Genomic DNA, 19,567 nt, shown 5'->3' on the forward strand with positions numbered 1-19,567 from the left:
TTCACATGCTATCACACTGTTTTTGTCTTTCACATGCTCACACACTGTTTCAGCCGTTCACATGCTCACACACTGTTTCTGTCGTTCACATGTTCGCACACTCTCTTCGCCACTCTATCAGAAATTTGCATGCTTGCACACTCTCTACGTCACTCACATTCTTGTTATTGCTCGGTGATCTGATCCCTTGCTCTTTAAATCGCTCTTTTGGCCATTCACATACTCTAAATTGCTCTTTCACTTGCTGATGCGTTCACATACTTTCTCGGTTGCTCACTGACCCATTTCCTTGCTTCCTACGTCACTTTTTTTCTCATTCAGATGCTTCCACATGCTGTACGTCACTTTTGGTCATAAACACGCTTTCATATGCTCCAGATCAAGTAGTTCTTAACCTTTGGAAGCCTGCAGCTTGGTAGAATTACTTTTTTGAGTGGAAGCCCATAGGCGGAGATAGACGTGGGGACACGATGATGATGATGTCAATTTATATATACATGAGATGAGTCAACTCACCTTTGATGCTTTTTGGGGGGGGGGGGAAACAATGCCCCCCCCCCTGTATCTCCGCCCATGAGAAGGCCTAATCTTAAACTCGACTGATGGGAAATAAATGGGAGGGGGGGGGGGTGAAATGATGAATCAATTGTTGCCTGATACCAGGCTACAGCCCCGGCAGTTGAGAAACACTGTTCCAGATCACGCTTGTGATCACTGACCTAGTCCCTTGTTGGCTAGGTTACTCTTTTGGTCATTCACATGCTTGCACACACTGTACGCCACTCTTTTGATATATTTAAATACCCTTAATGCAATTTTTTTTGTTTAAGTTTTTACTTGTAATGGTAATATTTAAGTCTCTCAAAAGCATTTTAAAAATGCATACTATTTTCAAAGCATTAAACTTGGTACATGCATTGATTACATTTCCTGATTTTTACATGGGGGCAATTATTTATTTATTGCTGCTGTTGACTTCTTTTATTTGATAATCTTCATCCTTGTGGATTCTATTTATTTTCAGATTATAATGTAAAAGTACCGATTGAAGAGCTCACTTGTAAGGATGTTTACACGAAATGTAAGTGCAGCTTTGAAATTATTTATTTTTCTATCTAGATTTCTTTTTGTTGTAACATATTTCTTATTGTAATAAGGTTTGACGTTATCTTTTTTTTCCAAAATTGTTTTGTTATCGATGTTGTATAAGTTACCAATTTGGTTGTAGCCTAACGATATCAAATTTCATTTCAACCGGTACCTTTTGATATCTTTATTATAAATACAAAGAAACTGAATAGTGAGTGAATTTACTACCACGTTCAAAAAATTTTGAAACTTATTTTCTTACGGAAGAATGAATACAGATGGAAACCTGTTTATTTGGTGTTTCCCTTCCATGTAACTACCCTGAGCAATTATTCGTTTTTGCCGTTGTTCATACAGAGATGTAAATGTCAATTGCAAGTTTTTTCTTGTCACATCCTATAGTGCCTTCTTTGCTACTACTACTAAACCACACATGCAGTTGGTCCACATTCATCTGCGGAACTTCTAATGAATTGATACGTGTGTGCACGTGATGTAAACCTAATGTGAAGTTTGTTTATGTGTAATGCCGATGTGCAGTGTACTGCCATCTGACATCAATTTTTCTAACTATGAGTGAAGTATAATGATTGAATAATTGTATTGTTGTGGGACTGTTGCTCTCTGTGGTGAGACTTTTTAATCGGGGAAATAATCTCGCATTTGCACCGCAAACTTGGGAACTACAGTAAACCAACTTCAGCCAACCACCACTATGGCAACGGTGAGGTTTGAACCAGGGTCCTCATCAGGGTTTAAGCTACTGTCTCATTTTTCGCAAAATCCGAAAGAAAATCGTAGAATGTGAAAGAAGTAGTAGCCACTTTTGCAAAAATGCTTACAGGAGGTACGAAACGACTAGACATCCAACCATCAATCATTACATTAGCATTGTAGCATTTTGCTAAAGCTTTTTCCCCCATTTTGGCTTTTTTGCGAAAGGAATTTTTTATCCAGCTTAAACCCTGGTCCTCATGATACGAATCTGTCACTATGACCACTCGACCACCACAGTGGCAGTGTCTTCTTGCTGTTCATTGCACTTTTTTGGAACCCGAGAATCACTGTCCCTTGAGTCAATTCGTTATCTGAGGAAAAAAGAAAAAAAGAGTCATATGGGGTGATCAGGGAAATTAGCTGGTTGCAGAATTATCGGGATCTGATGTTTCGACTCATAATCTGATGCCAGGAATCTGCCCCATGAGTCCTTAAACATCTGCGTGATTTCATGAGATGCAAGTGACTGGATCTTTGAAAGGCCAAGTTACATGGGTGCTCCATCAAGACAATGCGCCAGCTCACAGGTCCTTTCATTCTGGTATCTGATTACCTGTCAAAACATCATATTCCGATACTTTCACAACAAGCTTATTTCCCTAAACAACAATTCTAAGGTTCCAAGAAACTGCAGCGACAAAGGCATTGGAGGATGTGACAAAAAAGAAAGTTGCGCAATCCACATTTGCACCTCTGTATGGGCGATATCAAAAATGCATAATTGTACAGGGTAGTTACTTCAAAAGAAACACCAAACCTAACTTTTCAAAAGTAGTAGTATTAGGAACATGCACAGTATAATATCTCTTGATCTTCAAATTATCTTTATATGTAGTCTGGACCACAGGGAATTACTATGCGCTCATGTCATGTAACATTGAACGATTCTAATGATCGGTTTTGGGTAATGTGATTGCTAGATATCTGCATGTCTACCAGTTTCTGCATTTGCAGTATCACATTCATCATTTGCTGTCTTTAGTGCTATTTTGGGATTTGTTTTGCTCGTTCACATTCATAAAATGTCCGAAATCACACAATCACAATGTCATCAAGCTTTTTTTCATCCAGCGGCCTTGGAGGTCTTTTCCCTTTTGAATAATTATTTATTTCTTCATGTGATGACACCATGTGCCATCTCTCCATGCCCAGACAATATATATTCGTAAATGATATTTTATGTTCGCTGAATTGTAAAAAAAGAGTTTTTCCCTCTTTTCCTCACCTTAATGATGACTCAGAAATATCTTCAAGTAAACAACAGCAGGTAATGCTTGCTTAATAAATATTTCCCATTTCATTTGCATACGATGATGCCAAATCATTCGACATAATTGATAATTTTATACTTTATTTGAAAAAAAGAACTTTTCCCCTTTTTTCCTCACCTATATATATATATTAATGACTTTCAGAAATGTCTTTGAGTATAGTGCTTGCTTAATAAATATTTTCCCCATTTTATTGGAAATGCAATCATGCTAAATCATTCGACATAATTGATATAATTTTATGATTTATTTTCTGAGGAAGTAGAACCCAATCATACCATATGTCGAAACAGGATTCAAATATGTGAGCACAGTTACGCTCCCTGTTATTTTATTGAATTGAATTACAGCCATGTTATGTATCATGTCAGAGAAATGAAAAATGTTCAGGGAAATTTTAAAACACATTTGCTATAAGTTTGGAAAATATGTGAATGAGTCAGGAAAGAATTCTGTGAAAGGAAAAACTGAAACTCAAAAGAAATATTTGGAAGGTCAGAATTTGGAATTAAAGCCTATATTACCCCGCACCCCCTTCAAGAGATTTCGTCAGGGAAATTTCAGTTTAGGGCAGTGCCGTAACTAGGTAGGTGAAATAGGTGCACCCGCACAGGGCCAACTTGGAAGGCAGCCGGGAATGGGCCTAAACGGGCCATTCTGTGCCCAAGAAGGGACCTAAATGCAAATTCTTGCACAGGAATGGATAGTCACAGTACTGGTTTAGGGCAAGGAAAATTTTCAAGCAGGTTTTTCTGGGAACTCTGATATAAGTAGCATGAATAATTACATACAGGGCAATTAAGAACTTGTGGCAAATCTTGCAAATACAAAAAATGATCAAACACCAACAGTTGAGCTCTCAGAATTTCATATAACGACGGAGTTAAGGCTCTAAAAACTGCAATTAAATACATTGAGCAACAAGAAGCAGCTACAGGAATCGACATTATGATTCTGCAAAGATGGCGATATTTGGCAGCTGAGAACGACACTCCTCAGGAAAGCAGACTATGATCAAAAAAATTTTTAAGTCATCAAAAGGACTGAATATTTTTAAGTACTGTATTTAACTTCAAAATATTCTGTAAATGCAAGTTCATTTTCTCACTTAATTTTTTTTTTTTTTTTTTGCTGTAAACATGATCATTAGGTTCGTAATGTGCAAAATTATAATATAGTTTGACATTTAATAGGCTTTTCCTTAACACCTCCATATTATCCGAAGTTCTGCCGGCCCGTTTATGTCGGATAAGCTAGACTCTACTGTACTGATTTGTCAGTTTTTTTTCCTGTAAAAGTGCCCTTGAAATTTGAGCCCAAAAGATTTCAAATCTGCTAACTTACTCCACAAAACATGTGCGAATGGAAAGTTTGATCCTTTCAAATTGTCGATTAGCATAATTTTCCTACAGAACTCAGAAACAAAAGTCAACTGAACCTGTATTTTAGGAGGTAAAATTTCATTGTCAAGACATATTTTTAAGAAACTTATGGAGTAATCGTCATATTTATTGAGAAAAGCAGCAATATGATATTCGCTCAGATGAATGACACCTTTGAACCATGACTTATACAGTGATACTTTTTTTTCTTTTGGTAGCTTAAATACGCACTGCTCATTTCTCTTTAGGGCAAAACAAGTTATCTTCGTCTTGGTCACAACAGAATTAAATTCTTTGAATTCTTTAATGAATGCGGCACCAACAAGATTCACTTTATGCACCCAGCATTGGTAGTGCAAAATGGTGTCACCAAGAATTGTTCTTAATAATTTGAAGCACGCAGTCATATAACGTGGAGTCTGATACGAGATCCTTTATTTTCGTATTTAGTTTCTTATTCTTTTAAGGTGTCAAGTATAGCTTGGAAACACTCAGAAGAATTAATGATAAAATTTAAATTATCAAGATTTTGCAAAAAAGTAGTAAAAATTCAAATTTTTGCATTTATTCGTTAAAATTGGAAAATTTTGCATTTATCGCGGTTATTTCGTAAATACGAAATTTATGTATCCTTAATTATGACTATACATTGTATGACAAAAATGTCTTGTTTAGATGCCCATGAGTTCTGAATCACTCTGTATAGTATGTAGCCTACATTTTCACCATGATGAGCCCTCTTTGAACTTTGTGTTACTTGTTAGGGGATCTCTATGTTTTTAGAGCATTTACCATCGGCTAACAATAAAAGAACCTCGTCGGCATTCAGTCAGGAAAATTAATGATAATTCCATATTTTAAACTTGCCGATTAGAAATTGTCTTGAAAGAAAACAATCAAAATATCAAAACTGATGCACCAAGTGTGCTTCTAATAAGTTTTATCAATAGGTTAAAAAATTCAATTTCGTATCTTTAGTGTATTTATTACATCGAAAAAAGAAGAATAAGGAAAAAGAAAAACAAATCAACCAAACTATTTTCTCTAATTACAGTGCTGTATAAATTTGGTGATCTCATTGGACTGTGGCAACCAGAGATAGCCTCATATGGTGGTTTGGTGGAAGTCAAGGTTCGAAAAATTTCTGTTTCAAATAAAAGTTGTGTTTTGTTATCAATAAATGAGTAATATTTTACTTTTTTTTTTTTTTTTTTTTTTTGGTTTTAAAATTCTGTTTCCCTTTATCTTTTTAGTTTGAAGATGGGAAGCTGATTGGCTCAGAGTTATCGCCCACCTCAAGTGCCAATATTAAACTCCCTTTACAGAGGAAAAAGCGCTTTATTGTAGAGCTTAATTTAGAGAAACAGACTAAAGTCAGCTGTGTAGGAAGCTATCAGATGCTTCATAGTGCAGAAATCTCAACTGTAAGTCTTGTGCAGTGAACTATCCTTTCATTTTTTTTTTCAAACCTGTAGCCAGTAACACAATTACAAACTTTAAAAAAATGATTACATATTTCTAATACTGGTAGTTTTTGAATGTCTAATCCAAGAACTGAGGAATTGAACTTGTACTCTTCTTATTGGGTGTTCAATGGTAAATTTAGCTTTACTGTTACCAACTATTGTTTGTACGTATTGGAAATACAATTGCCGAAACTTTTTCCAACCTAAATGGTTGGACACCTTTGATTTATAGGAATGTGAATTTTGATATCAATATCCATCTTCCATATATAAGATATTTTATAATGATAAATCGGAATGTAAAGAAGGGTCTGCACTTGGGCTATAAAAAGTAAAGCATTATTAGTCCACTCAGAAATAGTTTATTCCAATGATGTAATTTTTTTTAATGCATCTACAGTACTTAAGTATTGTTATCAACTCAAAAACTTTTTTTTCTGTTGCATTGAAACCTCACCACAGTGTTTTTTTTTTTTTTGCTCTAATACCTGCTGTGAATATACCTAACACTACCTTCAATGAAGACAAGAAAACAAGGTGTTTTTATCGCTCACAATATCTGAAAGTTGTCAAATAAAACTAAGCAAATTAGGTTCTTTTTTTTTTATGCACATGATTGATTCACAAAATGCTTCAACGTTCAATGAATACATCTCTTCAAGAAATTAACGTGGACCAAATGAATGTAATGCTCTTCTGGGTTTGTGTTCCTGATGAAATTCAACAAAAATTACTCCATACTACAAATCTACCGAAACTTTTTAACAGCACAATATTCCACTTTTGCCAGTTTTTAAAACAAAATTGCTTGAAGGTTATACTTTTCAGTGGATTAAGACAATGCATTATATTTTTACATTCATTGATTTTAGTCTCATTTATGCTCATCTATTCTATGACATTTATTCTGGATCATATTTTATAACTAACAAGGAAAGGGTCCCAAGGAGTCATCCTCAAAAAATCATAAAAAAAATTGAGTACATGCATCTCGCCTAGAAAAAAGAAATAAATTAGTTGTGGAATGCAACTATTAAAGCCGCAAAAAATTATTAAAATGACAAATACAAATACCACGCCACAACAGGCAAATTGCCCAACGAGATGGCTGACTTAAGAACATCATGGATCCCCGAGCCATTTTTTGGAGGCCCTACCTACTACTGCTACACCACACATGCACCCCCCCCCCCGCGGAACCCCCAACGAATCGGTACACGCGGGAATGTGCGTGTACGTGTAGTGAAACCTGACTTGAAGTTTTTTGTTTCTCTGTAATGCTTGTTATGTGTAGTGCTGCCATCTGCCACCACTTTTTCTAACTATGAGTGAAGTGTTATGATTGAATGATTTATCGTTGTAGGACTGTTGCTCTCTGTGGCGAGACTTTTTAACGGGGAGATCGGCTCGCATTTGCGCCTTGAAGTTGGGAACAACAGAAAACCAACTTCAGCCGACCACCACTGTGGGGTTCGAACCCGGATCCTCGCATCGCGAGTGCGTCACTATAACCACTCGACCACCACAGCTGCCAACACTTGGCTACTCTTTGCCTCTCGCACTGTTTTGGCGATATCTATAAAAAATTTCTTTTTCACTGTTTTCAAACACACTAGCTCTCATTTTTCCTATTCTTACTTTTTTCTCTCTTTATTTTTCTGTGTTGTACCTGATCTTGTGTTGTTCTAATGGATTTTGTTGTAGGATTTTCAAATTCATTCTTAGGGCCTCTATTGGCATTCAAAATATTAATATTTAGGTTTTTGTTTGAGTGACCACTACTAATTCCACTACATTTTTTTTTATATTTCTGTGAACATTTAAATCAGGATCGGGATAAATTTTTCAAAACTTTTCAAAGATGTCACCTTAAGACCCTTTCCTGTAAGTGCCATCAGAGTCAAACGTGCAGAGTATTTTATAGCACTGCCCCAAGCACCTGCAAAATTAATTCAGAAAGCAAAATTTCCCACATAACTCAACGTGAGTACCCACAAGTCCAGAACACTTCCCATGCCCCTGTTTTAATCCTCATCACTTCTCTCTCTATCTGAGAAAAATGAAATTAATGTAGCACAGGAAGAGTCAGCTTTAATTGATTAGTGATGGTATATAGGAGTGAAATCGCCTTCCTATAATCACGCACACACACACACAGGGAATAACTTTATATTGTTGATGAATAGTTTAAATGCATTTTAATTGGTATTTGAAAGTTATACTATCATCTTCATTCTGTCTATTTCTTAAACACTGTGTTTTTCTAAACCAAAGCTAACATACTCTCTGCTCCAGTATAACTGACATAAAAAAGTAAGTGTTGTGGCAGATAGGCAAAAAAATAGGGCAGTCAAATTTCTACAACTAGAATTTCTGATATCTTGAAGTAATACTGACTATTTTGAGCACACTGTAAGACAGCCGTTCTCAACCGGTGCTATGCGGAACCCTTGGGGCTCCTTGTGCACTCTCCAGGGGTTCCACGGCAGCTCGAGGAAAATTTAAAAAAAAAATTATATATATTTTTTAATAGTAAAAATACATCAGTAACTTTGATGAATAATTAATAAATTGTCCTATGGAGCTCCGCCATAGAATTATTTTACTAAAAAGAGTCAAAAAAGGTTGAGAACCGCTGCTTTAAGATATCAAAGTTTGGCTGTATTCATATTTCAGCGCTTGGTTTTAATTCTACTGGTTTGTAAATAGAGATTCGCTGCAATATATTGTTTTTCTTTCACAGAGATGCAAATGTATAGTGCTGTTCAGTATCATAATGTTTTTATTTGATAAATTTCTAAAAGTCTATATTCTCCACAGTTTTCTAGGAACAAATTTGCTCTCAGATGCCAAGATTCTAAATTTCATTTGGACAGAAGACAGGTAAGACATTAGGTATTTTGACAGAACTGTATTTTCTGAGCTCATTATGATGTTTGTTTCTACAAATTTTATACACTATTGCGTTCAAAGAGTTCGGAGACTTATTTTATTACAGAAGAATGAATACAGATGTAACCTGTTTATTTGGTGTTTCCTTTGAAGTACCCTGTGCAATTATGTATTTTTGTCATTGTTCACACAAATATATAAATGCGGATTACAAGCAATTTTTTTTGTCATATCCTCCAGTGCTTTCATCGCTGCTCTCTGCACTTCATTGGTATCTGAGAATTGTTGCCTCTTAAGTAAATTATCTGTGGAAAAAAGGAAAGTGTCATGGGGGGGGGGGGGAAGTCACATCAGGAAAATAAGCTGGTTGTTAAAGTATTGGAATGTGATATTTTGGCCGGTAATCTGACACTGGGGGAACTATGAGTCCTTAATGTCTGCAGGATTCAGTGAGAAGCACGTGACCAGATCTTTGGAAGGCCAAGTCAGGGTGCTCCATCATGTTATACGCCAGCTCACACTTCCCTCCTGGTGTCAGATTACCTGTCAAAATATTATATTCTGGTGCTTCAACAACCAGCTTATTCTCTTGATCTTGTCCCATGCAACTTTTTCCTTAGATAAAGAAGTTTCTTAAGGAGCATTGATTCTTAGGTTCCAAAGAAGAGCCGCGATGAAGGCACTGGAAGATACAACATAAAAAAGTATTGCATCCACATTTGCATCTTTCTATGAACAATGCCAAAAATGCATAATTGCACAAGTTAGTTACTTTGAAATAAACACTAAATAAACAGGTTCTATCTGTATTCATTCTTCCTTAGTAAAATAAGTCTCAGAACTCTTTGAACTTGGTAGTATATACTATACATTATTCATGTATACCCCTAAAATTATGTTTACTTTTATGTACTCTGATTTAAATTTTGATTTCAGTGAGTTTTGTGAAGTAATCATATTTCTCCTCAATGTTGCAACTAGAAACTAAAATTCCTTTTGTCCAGGACCAGTATACATTTTATGCCCCTATCTTATTTTGAAGGGAAAAGAGTAACTTTTGTACCCTTCCTATTCTAGCATTCAGGGAATCAGATCTCTCACACTTCCCCTAGCTCTGCTCCTCCCATTTTCTGTAAAAATGGCTAAAATAAAAATTATCAAAACATCACAAAGACATCTAATTGTAAATGTGGAATTACATAAAACTTCATCAAACCCCATTAATGATTTCCACCCAAGAATTTTTGTTGTTTTGTTGCTATTGTCTTGAAATTTTCAGTCTAAGAATTATTTGTTTGAGATGGAATGAAATTACAGTAGGAGTATCACATTATTTGTATTCTACAGTAGAAATTGCTTACTCTGTTTGCTTAAATGCAGAACACAAGTAAAATGGATTTATGAAATACAAAACATGGATCATAACCCATTCAGACCCAAGCTATTTTTTAACATGTATTTGCATTTTTGATTCTCAAAAAATGCATTAATAAACAAATGTCAGCAAAATTTATTTTTTTCAAATGATAGTTTTTTATTGTGAAGAAATAATTCACACTTCATTCTAATTTTTTCAGCCAAGATGATGCAGGGTATCTTTACACACTATGTTTTTTTTCTAGAATTTTATTCCTAAATTTTTTATACAAATAACACTTTTCCCAGAGGCACTTTTTCCTGCAAGCCATCTTAAAAAAACCCTAGAAGTTCAAGTGATGCCTTCTGATGAAAGCTCCCAAAGCTTATATTTATCATATTTGTACCTCAAAACTTACACAAACTTTTGTCAGGGCTTAACTCCCTCCAAGGTGTAAAAAAAAAAGTCTAAAGTGAAAAAAAATCAACCCTCATATTTGTGAATGCAGGCTCGGAAAGGGTTAATGTATTTAATTCTTTTATCCCTTATTATATGCATAACATTTCATCTGTTTCAGATCAATCTAAAATTGATTAATTTTTAGTCATTTTTTGTTGTAGTATTTGCTATTTGATTAATTTTCAGTCATTGGTTAACCATAGATTGTTTTTCAGGGTTTGGTTGATTGGCTTGAAGAGGAAGCCATTGATCCATTCAACAGTGCACAGAGTCAAGAGTTGCTGTTGATGAAATACCTGGTTCTTTGTAATTATAAGTAAGCTTTCAATAGATTTCTTTTCATAATAAAATAGTTAATCTAGACAATTTCTTAATATCATGGATTTATGTGTATAATTCACAATGTTATTTCACCCTTCATATAGAAAAAGTAAAATATTTAAGCAATTATTTATATATATATATATATATATATATATATAATTTTCTTTTACAACTTCCATCATATAGTACAGTGATTCCCAACGTGGGCGTTAACGCCCCCGGGGGGCGATGGAATGTTCCAGGGGGCTGTAGAAGCTACGGGTATAGCATAGGATTCTATGGGTAAGATTGCGTTGGGGGGCACTGGGACAAAAAAAAATTCTGAGGAAGGGGGCGATGGTACAAAAAAGGTTGGGAAACTATGATATAGTACATTGTCATCATGTGACACATCAATTACAATATTATATAAGCTCTTAAAAGTCTTCCTCTTTGAAAAAGAAAAAAATAGAGAGAGGGAGAGAAGCAGCTAATATACTGAGATTTTAATGCTTAGTGGTGGTCATGAGTCGAAGTATTGACTCGTTTCCTTCAACACCAGCTTTGCATTAGGTGATATGAAAGAAACTGACAGAATCAAATAGAACAAATCAATATTGCAGGTCTAGACCAACAGAATCATGAAAGAAAACCCTGCTGTATTTAAATGGACTTGGGTTGAATGGACTAGACTTAGTGGGATTGGTCATTTATTGTGTTGAGAATATCTGTGCTTACTGGCAGTAGCAGGCAGGGTATGAAAAAGTCATGATTTTTTTTGAAAAATCAAAAAATATATCAAATTTTTTTTTATTTAAATCAATTTTTTGATTAAAATTAACTGACCACTTATTAATTAAAACAAATCTTGTCAATCATTAAGAATGCATATTTCCATATCATATAACTGCTTTTTTCTCCTAATCACTAAAATTTAATTAAGCATTAATGAATAAACTATAAATGAACTATGAGCAAAAAATACAAACACCAAAAATCTGTTTATGTAACATGAAAGGTCATTGAGCACAAATTAACTTCATGGATTAACTTTTTTTATAGAAAAAATTACTTTTATTCATGAGTTCCTCCCTTCCCCATTAAAGTGAATGAGTGCTGGCAATTCAATTCACTCGCTGCACAACCAAAGGGCCATTCAGCATCAACTAAGTAAAGCAGATTCTATTGGCAAGCTTGTTTCTTGCACAGTTAATGGATGTGTTTCCGACTTGTATGATGTTGCTTAATAGTACACATTTTTATTCTTTCACAGATTTAATGAGTTGTGGTAAAAATACAAGCGAATTCAAAATTTTAATATGAAAAGTAAAGTAGAAAGCCCAACAATATTTATGTTTGTACAACATCTAGCAATTTGGGCATAGAATTCAAGGCATTATGCAAAAAGTAATTCCTTTTTTTAATCAGAGGAATCTTAGTACACCATTGTAATGCATTGAAAATACTTGGTGCAGTTAAATGCTAAGTTCAACTCCCTATATTTTTTTGAAATTTTTTCCATACACAAAATCTAGAAATAGAGCAGTTTTATTTTATTTATTTATTTTTTTTTAAATAACGTGATCCTCACGTATTCCCAAGGGATCAGCACGATCCGTCCAGGGAATTTGTTAGTGTTAGTAAACATCCATGCCCGAACTGGGATCTTTCTGCACTGTATCTAGGGATTAAGTTCAAGTCTATATTTACCCCAAAGATCTTCTATACTTCTTTTAATCACAAACTTTACCACATATCAGTAACTTACTTTACTTCAATTTCATTGAAGTTATGTAAAGAAAAAACAGAATTTAAATATTTTGATTTAAACCAATGATTTAAAAAAATAGAGATTTAAATTTTGTGATTTTAGTCATGATTTAAATCAGCGTACCCTGGTAGCAGGGTCATTCTTTTTTTTTTCCATTCTGGTGTTGGCTAGAGAACAGAAGATAAGAGGGGGTCTTACATTCATGTTGGCAGAGGTCCAAGTTTGACACAGTTAGAGCATGAAAATTATTTCTGATCAATGATGAACTCAATGACATATTTTATGATTTACAAATACAAGGCAAACTCATGTATCAACTCATCAATATTTACAAATACAACAGGCAAAATGCTCAACAAGGTGGCTAAGAAAAGATGCCTCTTTACTAGTATAAAATTTGGAAGATTTACTGTATAATTTTTTTCTCAAAACTAGAACTGTTCATGAAAATGCAAATACACACAGTCATGTACAAATAGGTCTTCCAAACACTATTAGTTACATTATATACTATGTTAATCTCAAATCAAAAATTACTTGTAACTCACACAGGCTTACATCTATGTTAGTTGGGTTTCAACTGTCATATTCTCAAATTTGAAACAAAACGTAATGTATAGCACTCCTTGACATTGTGCCAACACTGCTTAAAGTCAGAAATTTCAGTGAATAAATCTCCCATGTATGTTCATTGTAGTGTCAGAGTTCTGTGAAATAAATAACTAGATGGTGGTGTTAAATCAGGGTTTGATTGCATTTGTTACTTTGAAGAAGGGGGAAAATGCTGAATCTAATAAGCAAAGTCCAATGATGCAGTGATTCTCAAAGTATGCATCACAGTCCTTGCGGGAGCCACAAATCTTGTGTCAGGAGCATAATCGTGAACTGGTGATATTGATTTCTGTCTGCTTGTTGCTTTGAAGTGCTATTCAGAGACTAATAAATATTAGGGCAAGGGAACCATGGGTAATAAAAGTTTGAGATCCACTTCAGTAATGAAAGAAATGCCAGTTTAGTTATTTTCCCCTCTCAAATAAGTTTTTATCTGTGCAGTATAAAAATATTGCCAAATACCACTATGTACCATACAGATATTCTGTTTATGCTATCTCATTTCACATATTTTCACTATATTGCTAGTTTTAAAGATTACTGTAACTTTCCATAATAAACGAACAGCTGATATGGCTTTAAAATTTAAATTTGTAGTCCTTGCAGCTAATTCAAAACTGTGGTCTATCCAATAAGTTTTTTCCATGCTGTTCTGACATCAAGAGATTCTAATTAATTTTCATGAGTTTTTTAGTTATTTTTAATCCAGTGAAAAAAAATGTTCTTCCTTAAGAGTAACATCTAATGCCACATCATAGTATAAAATTTTCGAAGAAAACTTGAACACAGTAAGTTAAACACAAAACACCCAATTTTATTTTAATGCTGGTTTTTTCTTCTTCCTTGAATAAAAATTGTGTGGCTCCTATAAAGCTGCAGTGTATGGGATTTGCTTTTGATCTTTAAAGACCGGACGCACCCCGCTTCCCATCTCAGAGAGATATTGAAGTGTTCATGAAGGATATGGGTGTATCTGGAAAGTTTTATTATAAACAACATAACATTGTCACCTCAGATGAAAGCAACAAGAAAAAAAAAATCATGTATATAATTTAAAAAAAATAAAAGTGATCCTCAATCTGAAATCATATAACAGATAATTAAAATCTAAACAAAAAAATGCCAATGGGCAATCAAAATTATAAACAGGATTATAAGATGATGGCTTATAGTTCATCCCATAAAAAATCTGGCAATCACCAATTAATCAAATGATTTTTGATAATCTTGGAATATACAATTTTGAATTGCAGTCAATCAGCTAATCACAGTCATCCATGTTTTTATAGTGTATATGTGGAGTTTACACAAAAACTATTTCCTTTAAGTCTTCTATTTTATGCATTTCTTTACATGGCTATTCTTTATTCTAAGTGCTGGTTATTTACTGGGGATAACAGTGATTAAAAGAAATCACAACCTTTAAAATTTTGTCTGGAATTTGTGTCTAACTATTTTATAATGTAAATGTGCTAATGGAAATGATATAAATTTATGAAATGGTGAATAAAAAAAATGAAATTATGAATAAAAAAATGGAAATGGTGCAAATTAAAGACATGACATAGTTAAAACGACTAAACCTATTGGATTTTATGAGGCAAATAAGGATGGAACACTCAAACCCATATCTGAACTAATGAACATATTCTTGAAATATGAAACAAAATGAATGATGAAATTTAGGAGACTATTGTTGTTGAGCCCCTATCTAACAGCTTTCAATAAAAATAGCTGGTTTTTTTTATCTAAATACATTGACATGCCATTAAAATTGAAATTGCAGAAAATTATCCTGATAACTCTAGAATTGTCACATTAATGAAAAATAATCAAGCAATGCCTAGCTTACTGCAAAAGCTTTTGTGGTGAGATGGAGAATGTTGTCCCTATCAGCTGGAATTTTGACCGTTTCATTAAAAGACATTATCTGCACATCTATCATCAAAAGACCTTCAAGAAAACAGATGAATACACTCATCAGAGAGACATCATTGAGAAATGTCGGAAGTTTTAGTGTTTATAAAATAGTATTAATCAAATTCATTCAACCATCATAATCTTGTGAGATTGATTTCTAAGCATAAATAATTCATTTACAAAAGCTTCTTTTGCTGCTTAGTTTAAATTTTTTTTAACTCGCAAATGCACGAGTGAGAAAATTTTCTGTGAGGGCGCAGGCTAGGTCTCGCAGATCCAATCCTATTTTTGAATAGCTTTTTATATGAAAAATAACAAAACTTTTATGTATATATATAATATTTTTATTTATTAATGATTATATCATTTTAGATGCAGTATAAACATAAAATGAATGTAAATTACCATTGCTGTACTACAGTTGACACTTGGTTTTATGAACCTGCACAGACATTAAGAAGTAGTTCTTAAAATTGAAAGTTCATAAATGAAGACTTTTAAAGGAATAGTATATTTTTAGAATCAGAAAATTAGTTTTGTAACAGGCAAGCTGTTAACAAGTATGTACAGCAATACTTTTATTCATGAGACACGTGAGATTTAAGTTGTATCGAGAGAAGAAGACATTCTCAAGGAGTTCGATTTGAACCTTCATGACGAAGGGTTGTGTGTTTCGCATGTTAATGCAAAATAAAGGAATGCTTCATGTTCGTCACTTCATATACACCTCACCAATCGTCACATTGGCATAGCTGTCAAGTCTCCCGAATTTTTCGGGAATCTCCCGAATTTTAGCTTCATCGCTCGACCTCCTGAAATTTCTTAAATCTCCCGAATTTTTAAGAAAATCACAAAAAATCCCTAATTGTCCCTAAACATTTCCTACTTCATTAAAAAAAATCCCTCGTAGGAATTTTATTACCAAGGGTTTAACTTCCATGTTTGTAAAATCCCTATTTTAATTTGACTTCAGTTTTTGAGTAGGGATTTTATTCCCTATGCTTTAACTTTTATGTTAGGAAAATCCCTACTTTATTTGGAAAATCCCTATTTTATTTGGAAAATTCCTATTTTATTTGGAAAATTCCTATTTTATTTGGAAAAATCCCGATTGTATCTATTAGGGAGTGGTTTAAACATAAAATACGGGTTTGCGCGAAAATCTCCCGAATTTTCATTTTCAAAAGTTGGCAGCTATGCATTGGCGCCCAACGTTTTAAAATAGACGCGTGAGTGTTTTTTAGCTAAGCGGACATCCTAATTAGGTAGCAAGTAAGTGAAAATGGCATATTTAGCGAAATATCGAAAAGACGAACTCTGTCGCCTTGCCGAAGAGATGGGCGAACCTACCGAACCTGAGATGAAAGTGATAGAGCTGAAGAAGCTTATTACGTCCAGTAAAGAATACGATGAGGTCTTCGCAAAAGGAGTGCTACAGACCCTCATAGAAGAAAGAATTCGGCGAGAAGAAGCAGAAGAAAGAATTCGACGAGAAGAAGCAGAAGAACGAATTCGACGAAAAGAAACAGAGGAGAGGATTCGACGAGAAGAAGCCGAAGAGTGGAACTGGCGAGCAGAAATGCAGTTCGAACTCGAGAGACTGAGGATAGAAGCAGAGAAGTGCTAAGCTTCCGTTCGACAGGCTGTGGCAAATCGGGACTTTGAAGTGTCAGTTCCGCGTTTTGAATCATCGGATGACATTTCATTGTTTTTGGTCCTGTTCGAACAGCTCATGGGATTACACCAGATTCTGGAAGAATTGTGGATTACGTATCTCATCAATAGCTTACCGAAGGAGGTGGCTAGGATCTGTGCCAGGGAGCCTGACGAGAAGTTGAAGGACTATCGGTATGTCAAGGAACTGCTGTTAAAGCGATTTAAGCTACATGCGGACAGATTTCGACAACTTTTTGTAGGGCATTGGAAGAACTCTGAGAGTTCATGGCGTGACTTTTATTTTGAGTTGAAAACGTATCTTGAAGGGTGGTTAACAGAAGTTAAGGTTACAACATTTGAGGACTTGATTAATCTAGTCATAGCTGATCAGATGAAAAAGAAGTGTCCTCCACAAGTGAAAGAACATTTCATCGATGTATGGGCCATGTTGATCTCCCCATCGGAACTAGCTGAGAAGCTCGATGCGTATGAAGATGCTAGGAGTGTTTTTGCAAAGAAATTCAACCAGCAGTACCATGTCGAGGGTCGTCGAAAGCAAACCCCGAGGAAATATCCACAGTCGCCATCAAAACCAGTGATTCGTGCAGATGAACAGACACTTCCCATGATCAGCCTGGATGAACTGCAACCTGTAAGCTGCTATGGATGTGGATATCCGGGGGTAATTAGAGCGCAGTGTCTGACCTGTAATCCTGAAATGACAGCGACAACCACTCAGTTTGGTCAGTTGGAACTGAATCTATGCTCTTCTGTAACAAAACGCGTAGCATTGTTAAAAATTCATGTAAATGGCGAAGTGGGAACTGCCTGTACCGACAACAGTGCTACGCACTGTATCGCAAGTGATACTCCGCATCGTATTTTGAAAGAGCAAAATGCCAAATTCCATCGGGAAACTATCGAGATGCATCTTGCAAACGGACAGCAATCAATGGTGAATGTGTTGACTACAACGATATTGGTCAACATCCAATGGAAGCGACTAAGGACGAAATTTATAGTTCTTCCTGGAATCGTCTGTAACAGAACTCTTTTGGGAATCGACTTTCTAGAGAAAGCTGGTATCGTGTTGGATCTCAATCAAAGGCAATGGTTCTTCGGGGAAAATACTCGGAAGCAATTCCACTTTGTGAACGAGTCTACCATTAAAACTGTTCAACATGTAGTAGAGCATGTCAACTCAAATTCTTGCCAACTATGACAAATTGAAGGAGAGCAACGGAAACAAGTGCTGAACAGGTCGTGGAAAAAGAATGAACATTTTTTCAGTCCAGGGGGAGGAGACACTCCCGAAGGTGAAGTTCACCATGGTGATATGGCATCGGAACCTCAGCGGTGGGATCGGTCTAGACGTCTCAGGAACCAAATAGGTCGTGTCCGTGACTATCCACGTCCTGCTGTTCATAGCGAAATCCACCGATCCGCAAGAAGCTTTCATCACCAACTAGTGCAAGGCCAACCACGAGTTACTCTGACAGGCAGGCAAGTACTAGACTTACGTTTCCGCAGGAACGAACGAGTCAAACTTTCCGGTGCCAGGCGACGCAGTGCAGGATCACCAGGATATTATCACATGCGGTGAAAATGCCAAGCCAAACAATAATGTCTAGTAATAGCTTCCATGAGTCAAGAACCCAAACAAGTATAAGCAGTGCTAGAGAGGGGAATGATAAATGCAGAGGGAGTGGCTATAAATATTCTGATCAAAACCCTAATGCCCGTCGATCAGAAATTCGCAGCCATGCCCAAAGAAGTCGTGAAAACAGGTTGACTCTCATGCGAAGCCTCACAAGAGGTTGTGTGAAGCAGAAGGTGGAACAAAAACAGAATGAACGCAGAGGTTATGTTGACAACGGTCCCAGGCAGAGTTTTCGAAGGAAGAACTGGTCGACAAAGTTCACGCCACAACGAGATGGACCGTACCCTGTGCTAGCCCAGAGATCGCCTATGAGGTACATAGTCGTTGATCCTAAATAATCCTAAATCTGCCAAATCGGGTGTCTCTGTCAGCGTATATCGTGCGTCTGCTCTCACACCATGTGCGAAACCGGATGCTGTATCCGTAGTGCCATCACGAAAGAAGGGACGACCACTCAAAGTTGGAACTAACAAGAACACTGAACAACTTCCAACAACGCCTATTGCTGGTTCCTTGCCGGGACGTCGGCGAAACCAGAGGGGGAGTATGTAACAGGCAAGCTGTTAACAAGGATGTACAGCAATACTTTTATTCACGAGACACGTGAGATTTAAGTTGTATCGAGAGAAGAAGACATTCTCGAGGAGTTCGATTTGAACCTTCATGACAAAGGGTGGTGAGTTTCGCATGTTAATGCAAAATAAAGGAATGCTTCATGTTCGTCACTTCGTATACACCTCACCAATCGTCACAGTTTGTAAAATGGAATGTTGAGTGTATTTTATAGTAAATTTCAAACTAGCAGTCCTGAATTACTCATAACATCATGCTAAAGCAGAAACTCAATGATAAAAACAAAATGAATTTTTGTCATTTATGTGAAATAAACCTTATAATATGAAAATAAAAACATTCATATAATTATTTAAAATAACCATAGTATTGGGAAAAA

At 35.5% G+C, this 19,567-nt stretch overlaps 1 protein-coding gene across 1 annotated transcript in view; it reads left to right on the plus strand.

Moving 5' to 3' along the window:
* Positions 1–19,567, plus strand: part of LOC149090038 (F-box only protein 31-like) — a 33,045-nt gene that overhangs the window by 695 nt on the left and 12,783 nt on the right. The window contains exons 2-6 of the mRNA XM_089232017.1: positions 1,025–1,081; positions 5,574–5,650; positions 5,773–5,943; positions 8,806–8,868; positions 10,909–11,009. Coding sequence (XP_089088143.1) covers positions 1,025–1,081; positions 5,574–5,650; positions 5,773–5,943; positions 8,806–8,868; positions 10,909–11,009 — 469 coding nt within the window. The remainder of the gene's footprint in view (positions 1–1,024; positions 1,082–5,573; positions 5,651–5,772; positions 5,944–8,805; positions 8,869–10,908; positions 11,010–19,567) is intronic.

Source organism: Pholcus phalangioides, unplaced genomic scaffold (assembly GCF_987345545.1).
Source record: "Pholcus phalangioides strain wild (caught in Gottingen) unplaced genomic scaffold, Ppha-v1.0 ptg000001l_1, whole genome shotgun sequence".
NCBI classification, from domain to species: Eukaryota; Metazoa; Arthropoda; class Arachnida; order Araneae; family Pholcidae; genus Pholcus; species Pholcus phalangioides.